We start from the raw sequence: 11313 nt of genomic DNA on the forward strand, positions 1-11313 counted from the left end.
TTAGGGTACCCCACATGTGTCTAGGACACCTCCTCGACAAAAGAAATCCTCGAGGAAGCTTAAACATCAAAAGGCAATTCAACACATTTTTAATTGACACAATTGTTTGAAAAGGTTGAATTTGTCTTAATTGGAACTTGTAGATTGATTAGTGTTTTTTGTCTATTTTATAAACAATGACAATTAGGATTTGTGGAATTGTTGAATGCACCTGATACGCCAGAGGATCAAGAGAGGGAAGAGGTATGCATCTCTACTTTATTTTCTTGATTTGATGATTATATGCACGTGTACATGTGAACTTTAGATAAATTATAATCTTATCATTTTTCATACACGAAATAGCCATAGCTACTTCATCAATGGTGAGCCCTCGTAAGTCTACTAGAGAAACATCTCAGGCTCCGATACACTTTTGTTCTATATATTGTAGATTTTCAGTGTTCTTGATCTATATATATTATTACCTTGTATTAATTTTGTATTTAACCTACAATACTTATCATTATATTAATTGTATTTAATCTTATCATTTTTCATACAGGAAATAGCCACAACTGCTCCATCAATGGTGAGCCCTCCTGAGTCTACTAAAGAAGCATCTCAGGCTCCGGTACACTTTTGTTATAACTTCTATATATTATAGATTGTTAGTTTTTTTATCTATATATGTTAGTACCTTGTATTAATCGTATTTAATCTACAATAGGCTCCTTCGCGGTTCGGCCATAACTTGGATCCTTTGAAGTTCCATTTTAAGAAGACTCCTATGTCTAACAAGGAAAAGAGGAAAAAGACAGTAGATCCCATATCAACAAATGAGGTAATCTACAATTCAATTGCAAAGAAATTATTGTTAAATGCATAGTTATGATAATTGTGAACTATTTAATACAAAAGGATTCTAACTTGGCTTTTGAATTGTGGTTGTGCAACCATCTACAGAGCTGCGTACTACATCAAAGAGGCTCGATTTTGATGATCCACCACAGCTATAGGATCATATAGTGTTAGCAGTGGTTATTGAATAACCAATACATCTAGATATATTCTACATTTTTATTGTATATTGATCTAGACATGACATATGCCACATTTTTGCAAAACTTGTATTGACTTGGCATATATGCCTTTTTTGTATACATACACATTCATTGTGCATTTTGATATATATAAATTTTGATATTCGATCCAATAAATATGTATTGTGTTCATTATTGTGCATTTTGTTGATATTGATAGGCATATTCGATACATACACAATTTGTTCATTGTGTTCATTATTGTGCATTTTGATATAAAATCAAGTATTAATTAACTAGTTTAGTGGGAGGATTTGTAGGAATCACCAAATTAGTTTAATTAATTTAATTGATTGAGATTAAAAGGAAGATTGAAATATTTGCCCAAGGTTGAGTTTGATTTATTGAAATAAATCAAACTTTAGAAGAAATGATATATATATATATATATAATTAATTACTAAATTAATTTTATGGATGGAAGGGGTAATTAATTAAATGTGATTTAATTAATTTAGGAATACTAGAGGGTTAACATGATTAATAAAATTAATTATGAGACATGGGGTAATTAATTAAATATTAATTAATTAATTTTGTGTCTACAAGTCTAGCAAGAGTTCTCAAGCCTTTATGGCTAAAAGAAAATATAAGAATTATACTCAAGGTAAATCATATCAAAATCAATCACCATATAAAGGAAATCAACATAGAAATAATCAAAGGCAATGGAATCAATCAAGTGATAATCAATAATATGATGATAGCTTCTTTAGTAGTCAAGGAAATTCAAGTGACAAATGGTATATAGATTTAGGAGCTAGTCACCATATGACTTGCAATAAAAACATCTTTAACACTTTAGAAGAAACAAAAGGTGCAAAAATATTTAGATCTACAGGGTTTGTGGACACTTTTCCTTGCAGTTGGAAACTCAATGGATATATGTTATGTAAAATGACTAAAATGATTTGTTAATGTGTATAAAAGTTAGTGATGAATGGATATATGTTATGTAAAATGACTAAAATGATTTGTTAATGTGTATAAAAGTTAGTGATGCTTGGATGAATGCTGTTAAATCTATAAACATATTGTTTTTAATTTGGATTACTTTGAAACTATGTGATTACTTATACATTATGAATTTGACCTATGTAAGTGCATATCCAACTAGGATGCACAAATTTGATCTTTGCAATTCCTTGAATGTTTACCTTTAGTCTATCTTAAATACATGGATATGCTTTTAAATATAAATTGATTTGATGTGCTCAACGCTTCGCATGTGACAATGATAATATATCCTCCGTGTCATACTCTATAAGGATGTCGAGTTAGTGACCTTAAAAATGATCGAAAATAATATACAAGCATGCAAGAGATATTCTAGATGATTAGACAAGTAGACAATATAGTAATATATGCTCTAATTTAATAGTTGAATGATAATAACTATGAGATTGATAGTTATTGCTTCTAGTTTTGATTGTGTGTGATTTTTTGCATCAAAGTGTCAAATCACACTCTGTGATCCATCATCATGATGAAAGAATGCCCAAGAAGCAATAATGTTGATGATGGATCATATAGTGTAATCCGAAACGTTGAACAAAAAATCACACACAATCAAAACCAAAAGCAATAACTATCAGCGATCATGGATTGTGGAAAAATAATTCAAACTATGAGATTCTTTTATAAATTTTGAATGATGAAAAAGTTAACTAAGAATAATCTTTAAGTACAATTTCAAGTGTCACAAATCAAATATAAATCACATATATGATCAATACATAATGATCAAATGAAAAAGATAAAAGATAAAATAGACCTCAAATTTGAATTTTAAATTTAAAAATAATATCCACAACTAATATCTCTACAAAATTAACCTATGACAATAATTGGGTGAACCTGAAGAGTTAGATGAGTTCCTAGAAGAATGATAAAAGAAAAATGAGTCTGAAACGCAGGGGAAAAACGCAAAATATGCAAATTTTACAGTGTTGGAAGAGTTGTTCAACAAGGCTTTGTCTATCTCGACGAGCAATTTTCTGTGCGAGGACAAGTAGAGGGAAAACTGAAGAACACGGTTAACGTTTTGTCAATGTAAAGGTAAGGCAATACAGTTACCCTCTTTAAAATTGTTTCTCTGTAAGGGCACAATACAGTAGTTTTCTGCTGCGTAGGCTTATATGTGATCGTATTCTAAATGTTTATAAACAATGCAAAAATTGGAGATCCCTAAAATTCTTAGAATGGGTAGTTTCAGCAGTTTTTTCATTGCCTTCCTGAGCGGAGACAGGGAATAGATCACAGATTGGTAGGGTTGAGGCCAAAAGTTTTAAAGGAGCAAAAGACCGGGGTAGTTTCTGTTAAGGGCATGGACAAATGGAAGTGGGTTTCTAAAATTTGCTCCGCCCAAAACAAGGCTACACTTAGGTCCTCGTATTGTGGATTAGAATGCGTACATTTTCACCGCAATTGTAACTATGTTAGCAGCAGAAGCAGCTGTTGCTGTAAAGGATGTCGCCTTGCTAGGAGAGGAAGTGAAGAAAGAAGAGAAGTTTGTACCACCCAAATGTCAAGCATTAGTTTTGAAAATATTTTCATCCTGTCTGGTCCCGGTGATCCTCATTCTCAGCCTTCTTTAGGGTTTGCCGATGTTCAAGCTTGGTTGAACACCCGTACACACAATTGGAAGAACCTCTGGCAGAAATCAGCGCCAATTTTAAGTTTGCGGCCTGATTTTGGGATACCTCACAGAAATTATGCTTCTAGGGCTGTTTGTTCTGGTCTTGTCTCTATGAAGGGAATGCCAATATCAAAGCCAGATGGGAGTTGCAGTGGGAATGGAGATGATGATGGTGGTGGTGAAATTACTCATAAGAAACAAAGAAATTGTCTGAAAGAGTATGGACAGTCTTGGAGCGAGCAACCTGTTGATTTTGGAGAAGTGGAGAGAGTTTGTAAAGTGGTGGAGGAGCTTTTTGCAATGGATCGGAATATGGAAGCAGTTCTTGATCAATGCGGAGTTAATTTGTCCCACTCATTGGTATTTCATGTCTTGAGCAGATTTTCCAATGCCAGGAAGCCTGCTTTGAGGTTTTTCAATTGGGCAGGGCAGCAGGCTGGTTTTTCGCACAATTCACTGACTTATAATATGATGATGAATATCTTGGGAAGGGCGAAACAGTTTGAGACTATGTGTGAGCTATTCGAAGAGATGGGCAAGAAAGGTTCTATGTTAACAACAGATACCTTTGAGATTGCCATCAAATCCTGTGCAGCTGGCCGGGAGATGAAAAAAGCTGTGCAGATGCTTCTTTCAATGGAACGGTACAAATTTGGGGTCAACGTTAACAACTTCAACTTTCTATTGGATGCTTTGGGTCGAGCAAAACTTGCAAAGGAAGCACAAATGCTGTTTGAAAGAATGAGAGATAAGTTTCCTCCAGATGCAAAAACTTACACCGTGCTTCTTTCAGGATGGTGCAAGGTGAAGAACCTGCTACAGGCAGGTAAACTTTGGAATGAGATGTTGGATGAAGGATATAAACCAGATCTTGTCACCCACAACATCATGTTGGAAGGCCTTTTTACAGGAAGAAGGAAGGATGAGGCTCTGAAGCTCTTTGACTTAATGAAAAAAAGTGGCCCCACTCCCAATACTAGGAGCTACACTACTGTGATTTGTGCCCTTTGTAAATTACACAAGATGGGGGAAGCCCTGAGACTCTTTGTTGAAATGCAGGAAAATGGCTGCCCAATAGATGCTGCTGTTTATACTTGTTTGATCACGGGCTATGGCAATGCTGAGAATTTGGATCAGTCCTATAAATTGCTTCAAGAAATGAAAGAGAGAGGAATTCATGACTGCCAGACCTACAATGCTCTGATCAAAGTCATGGTGGATCTTTACAAACCAGATGAAGCTGGTAAACTCTATGATGAGATGATACAATGTGACTTCAAACCCACCATTCACACCTACAACATGCTTATGAAATTATATTTTAGGACAAGGAAATTTGAAAGGGGCTTTGATATATGGAATCAGATGGCTCGGAATGGGTGCAGTCCTGATGTCAATTCGTACACTGTGTTTATAGGAGGGCTTTTTAGGGAAGGCAGATCCCAGGAGGCATGCACCTACATTGAAAGAATGATTGAGATGGGCATGAGGGCTCCTCGTTTCAATTATGATAAATTCCTTGCTGATTTTTCAAGAGCAGGCAGGCCTGATATATTTGAGGAACTTGCAGAACAAATGAGACAAACGGGAAAGTTGGATGTTGCAGATGTGTTTATTAAGCTCTCACGGAAACTGGAAAAGAAAACCAAGAAAGCCAACAGAAGACATGTCACTCCTGTTGGGCTGCGGTCTAGTGGTGAGTTTGGGCGCTTCCCACAAGAGGAAAAAACCAAGAAAGCCAACATAAGACATGTCACTCCTGCTGGACTGCTGTCTAGTGGTGAGTTTGGGTGCTCCCCGAGACAGCAAAAAACCAAGAAAGCCAACATAAGACATGTCGCTCCTGTTGGGCTGCGGTCTAGTAGTGAGTTTGGGCGCTTCCCAGGACATCAAAAAACTAAGAAAGCCAACATAAGACATGTCACTCCTGTAGGGCTGTGGTCTAGTGGTGAGTTTGGGCGATTCCCAAGACAACAACCTAGTTTGTAAACCCAGCAAGTGTAGCTGTGTGTCAATGCAGCTGTTTCAGTTGAGATATTGTGAGTGGAGGCCTGCTTCCAATCCAAAACAAAGTTCTGTGTTTACTTAGCCTTTTCCAACGAAAGGAGACGTGTTGCAAGCAAATTATCAGTCAGGTCAATGCCATATAACTTTGGTACTGAATATCTGATACACATTATCGTGGAAGCATTTCCTCCCCCTCCCCACAAGACAGGCACTGAGTTTTGGACAAATACATAATTGAAATAATTCTAGCTCAATTCTATCATGTTTGTAATCCAATATTTGGTTTGATTATCAATAAACGACTAATGATGGAAGCTATGAAACCCTTAGGTACGACTAATGATGGAAGCTATGAAACCCTTAGGTCAAAAGTTCCGTTACATTATAGTTATGGGGAAAGAATTGGGCCTGTGTCAGTCCCGTTGTTGAGCGATGGCTTAGCCACTAAACTGCAGCTGTTTGACTTTCTAAGTTAATACTCTGGTTACATAGAAGTTTCAAATATTCATCTTATTGAGTTGAGCAAGTGAAGTGCATCCAGAATCAGAGGTGCATTTTCACTGTGTATTGAAACAGTAACAATGGTAAAATACAGCCATGTGCAGGAATAGTATTGGAATCTTGTTTATATAACTAGCTATATTATTACCAGACAATACCATTTGGGGATGCTTTCTCTGATGATTAAGAACAGTGATAAATGTTAGAGTGGCAGGAAGTTTAATGTGAATGTAACTCCTCGATGAGATGCGACTTCTAATTGCATCTGCAGAGACTTTTGCTGTTTTGTAGACATGTTGATTCATTCTTGGAAGCTTTCTAACATAAATTCTGGTTAGTCCTGCTCGCCTGAGGAGCCTGTGAGCATTGTACTTTTGAAGAGATCTGTAATAAACATCTGAAATCCTGTCTAAAGTGTCAGTCTCATTAGATTCAGTTGGAGACCATTTCTGGGTTTAATATGTTAAGAAGTGGCTTCAGAAATAGTTAGTAAAGCTTTTACAGGTTAAAATACTTTATCCCTTGAAGAGATTCCTGCAGTTTTGCTTTCTTTCTGCCAAGTGGGTATCAATAAACTGAATGATGAATAATCAGGATGATGCTATACAAAAGGGTCTTTTCTGTACAGCAAGACATGCACTTTTTATTTCAACAATAGGGTGCATCGTATAGTGCTCAATAGATATGAACTTTATAACGAGGTGCTGCCCCAAAAATGGGTATAGCCAAAACAGCATTTTCTGATGCCCCTTCCTGTGGTGCAATTCTGGGTTCAACATCCTTGTGCACAGGAACATGCTCACACACACAAGCACACATGCACAAAGACATGCAGATGGGCGTGCACACACAGAGAGATTTTACTTTGTTTGATTTTATTGCATTTAGAGTGAAATATCCCTAAATATTTTAGATCCTGGCTTGCAGTGTTTTCAATCAAAGAACTAATGGTATACAACTGTAACGACCTTTGGTAAACACAAAGAGAAAGGGCATAGAGTAGAATATACCATGAAGCCAAGATTTATCAGATCTGAAAACTCTGGGCTGCACAGCCTGCTGTTCTTTAGTATAACCCTAGTTTTGATGCAAAATAAACATGTAACAAGATTAACAACTGTTATATCTTTTACTTATCAACTGATTTGACCACCTGTTTGCTGGCATACTGTCACCCAGTCATGATGATTTTGCTCAGCAAGGTCATTGGATGACAGTTTCAAGCCAGGTCTGGCAATTTTTTAGGTGCCTGATGTAGACAAAACTTTAGGGTTGCTGGTACTGAAATGTTTCAGGCTGTAGCAGCTGACAAGAGGTACCTCCAGGTCTAGGTTGATGGTGCCTTGTGCCCTTGAGTCTGATCTACAATGAGAGTATCGCCTAGATAGTAGTTTGATTGTGATCTCTCTCGCGCTCTCTCTGAATGATGGTAGAGACCCTCCTTGATGCCGATGGCACTGATTTCCAGGGTAGCACTCATTGAATTCACCAAAGGAGACCTACAATCTGACTGCAAACCCTAGTAATGGATGGCCACCAGCCTGCACTATCCATAATTATAAAAAATAGGGCGTTGTAGACCAGAAAGACCTTTCTTTCAACAAAGATAAGTCATATTTTTCATCCTAACCTTGTAGGAGCACCAGGGTTTTTGTCCTTGCAAGTACAGAGATTAAATTCAGCCTGGAAAACTATAAAAAATGTCGTGTATGAGATCCCTCTGGCCAACATTTGAGTGCCTAGTTATACCTTCTTTTGAATAAGACGTACAGGTCCAATCTTGTTGCCAATAATTCAAAGTACATCTAGTAATTTATTATTATAAATATATTAATTTTTTTTTTCATTTTTAATTTTATTAGTTTAGTGTTTACAAACATTTTTGTTTATTCAAAATGGTGGTGTCAATGTTGGCCAAGGAGAGGGGATATGACAGTCCTCCCTTATTGAAATTGTTTGTTTTCAAGCAATTTCTAATTTGGATGGTAAAAAATTCACTCGTAGCATTTTTGAGCTGTAGATTCTTCCATTTTACCATGTACTTAAGAATGATGTTTCTTAACCTCTTCTCTCATATCAATGGTTCATCAGGCATTGAGATTAATTTGACTTCATCATCTTGTGGTGATAGTTCTAAAGATTCTGTGATCTGCTATCCAAAAGCCTTCTTAAAACGTGACACATGAGAAACATTCTGAATTATGCAATTTTCCAAGAGTTCCAACTCATAAGACTTCACTTATCCTCCATATAATCTTACAAGGTCCATAAAAATGACCTTTAAGTCCTTTTTTCACCACTTTCCTTGAGGAATGATTGCTTAAAGATTGTAGCTTTAAAAAAGTTGTCTACCTGCTTTGAAAGTTCTCTCTAGATAGTGGTGATCAACATACATCTTTTGTTAATTTTGGTTCTGTTGTAGGTTCTCTTTGAATGCATTCAAAATATTGAGATTTAGTTGTACCAAATTTCTAGATCTAAGAATTCTGTTATCCAAAAGAATCAAATCCATGAATGAAAATGCGTTATAACCTTATGGTGTTTTGAAGGGAGTAATACCAATACACATATAATGAGTGAAGTTGTAGAGATGATCTTCAAGGTGAAGCCACTTAATCCATGATGTTTGTTGTTCTACAACATAATTCTTCAAATATTCTTTAACTTGTTTCTTTACAATCTTTGTTTGCCCATATGTTTGAGGGTGATAACAAATGCGCGGAGTTAATTTTGTACTTGTAATCAATTGTAATAATTGAGCATTTTGCTAGGTTTTGTTTGAGTTATTTTTTAAGTGTCAATGCTTGATATATTGGCCTTGATCAATATGACCCATGTTTATAAAATGCTCCAATGGTTTTGTCTCCATTAAGTCAATGGTTGCCATAAACATGAAAAACTCATGTTAAAAGGATTTACAAAGAGCAAAGTCAAAAATCTTACATTTTGGGTTTCAATGACAATTTGACGGGCAAACAAAACAAATCATAGGTTACATCCCAACAACCCTATAAGCTATAAACCTATCATATTGGTCAACATATGTGGTGTTAGTGTGAATAGGTTATAGTACCTAATCGGTTCTCTTTAAGTCCTTTTCACATCTAGTTAGTTAATTTCATTTAGGGTTTCTACTTCTTCTTTTTTTTTTGGCCGGGGGGGGGGTGTCTCAAGTCATGTCATAATCCTACGTTGCCTATATGTACAAGAGTCCTCTATCTACATTTCAATTGTAATTGCATCCTTTACATAGTTATTGTTATTCTATCATGATGATCTTTTTAGATTCTTATGATTAGCTCTTAAACATCTTGATCTTAGGATAACTATTTCACTAGCTAACCCTAACGTGGTATTAAAGTGAAGGATTGTTCAAAGTTAGTCCATTTTGAGAAGATCTAAGGCCGCAAGTTTTAATGCTTTCTTGAAACGAAGTATGCTCATCTATTTCATCTTAGGATGATCTTGAGAGTTAGAAAGGCATCCTAAGAGAGTTAGAAAGGTTAAAAAAAATAGTAGACGTGAGAAAATTAATATCTAAGGCATTGTTTTTGGTGGTTTATGAAGCATAACAAAGACCACTATTGGATTTAGATTCACCTATTATTGTGTTGATATTAGACATTGTAGGCCAAATTTATAAGAGTTTGTAGGTTTTTTGTTGGGTATTTGTCATTCATTATCATTTCAAACATGTAACAAAATCAACCTTGCAATTGCATTTAGAAGGCCCATAACTTATAAATTGACATAAAAAAATTAGTTTTTATTTTTTTGGATTTGACTGTGTAGATTTTTTTGTTTCAATATTTTGTATCAAAATCCACAATCCATTATTAGGGTATGAGAGCAAGAAGAGAGAAAAGTCGAGATTTTAGCAAACCCAAATGACTAAATAGATGGAAGGAATTGAGGTGCAAGGACTAAAGAGCTACATGAGATAAGTGAGAAGTGGTAAACCATTTGATGAAAGGAAGTATAATATAATAAAGACTAAAAAATAAAAAATATAATATAATATTCAAGGATCAATGATAAAATATATAATATATGATATGAATTAAATATATATTAAATTAAATTGTAACAAATAATATACTATATAAAATAGATAAAATTATAATAAATGATAAAAAAATATTAATGCTAAATTAGTAATAGAATAAGGCTTTATTATTAAACTATATTAATTATAATTAATATTGTATAAATTATATAATATATCTCCATTATTGGGGCTTGTCAGGTTGATTTGATGGTCAATAAGAGAAGGGAGACCAGATGGTTGCCTCCAGATATAAGGTGAGTAAAAGTTAACTTTCATGATGTTGCCCAAGGCAACCCAAAACCTTTGGGTGTTGGTTGTGTGGTACAAGAGAACTTAGGAAATATTTTTTTTTTGGAGCTTCAAGTAGTTGAAAGACAAAACTAATAACAAAGTAGAATTCTAGGACTCTTGGATGGATGTAGAAAACTAGGTTACAATAGAATTCACTTGGAAGGAGACTCACAAATCATAATGAATGGCATCAAATTTCGTAGAACTTCAAAATGGAATCTCAATAAATGATTATCTCCAATCTTGAATTTATTACAATGTCAGGTGTTCCACATTTACAAAGAAAGTAACAAGGTGGTAGGCCAATTGGCAAAATGGGTGGTTGAAAGTTGGGAGGATGCAAGTATTCTCTAAATGATATTTGGCATGAGCTCGATACATTAATTGATAAAGAGCACAATGGGCAATAAACATGGAGCAAAGTACAATGTGGGTTTAGATTTGGTTAGATCACTTGGATCAACATAGGAGAGAATGTTGGTAGCTGGTATGTGCCAACATTTATATGCCTTTATATACAAGAGTGAACAAGTCTCTCTCTCTCTCTCTCTCTCTCTCTCTCTCTCTCTCTCTCTCTTTGTTCTTTTGTCTCTTAGGTCTTCTTGCTCCCTCCCCTATGTAGGTCTCTCCCTTGCTATCTCCCATCCCTCCTTACTTGCGCCCTCTCTCTCTCTCTCTCTCTCTCTCTCTCTCTCTCTACCCCCGCCCCCCACTCCCCCTTGTCTCTCCTCTTCTCCCTCCCTTCC

General features: G+C 35.5%; 1 protein-coding gene across 3 annotated transcripts; it reads left to right on the top strand.

The window, feature by feature from the left end:
- Window positions 1–2941: 2941 nt before the first annotated feature.
- On the top strand, window positions 2942–6502 carry LOC131049024 (pentatricopeptide repeat-containing protein At3g62470, mitochondrial). 3 transcript variants are annotated; one of them, XM_057983022.2, is made up of 2 exons: window positions 2942–3140; window positions 3292–6502. In XM_057983022.2, exon 2 carries the CDS (start codon window positions 3409–3411, stop codon window positions 5707–5709), a length of 2301 nt encoding a protein of 766 aa, XP_057839005.2. In that variant the 5' UTR covers window positions 2942–3140; window positions 3292–3408; the 3' UTR covers window positions 5710–6502. The 3 variants fall into 3 exon arrangements, with proteins under 3 accessions (XP_057839005.2, XP_057839006.2, XP_057839007.2); XM_057983023.2 differs by having other exon boundaries at window positions 3298–6502; XM_057983024.2 differs by having other exon boundaries at window positions 3301–6502.
- Window positions 6503–11313: the final 4811 nt, after the last annotated feature.

The sequence above is a fragment of the Cryptomeria japonica genome, chromosome 1 (assembly GCF_030272615.1).
Source record: "Cryptomeria japonica chromosome 1, Sugi_1.0, whole genome shotgun sequence".
Classification (NCBI taxonomy): Eukaryota; Viridiplantae; Streptophyta; class Pinopsida; order Cupressales; family Cupressaceae; genus Cryptomeria; species Cryptomeria japonica.

Bases quoted from the DNA above. Each gene is read 5' to 3' on its own strand.
- LOC131049024 (XM_057983022.2), top strand. From the start codon at position 3,409: ATGGACAAATGGAAGTGGGTTTCTAAAATTTGCTCCGCCCAAAACAAG.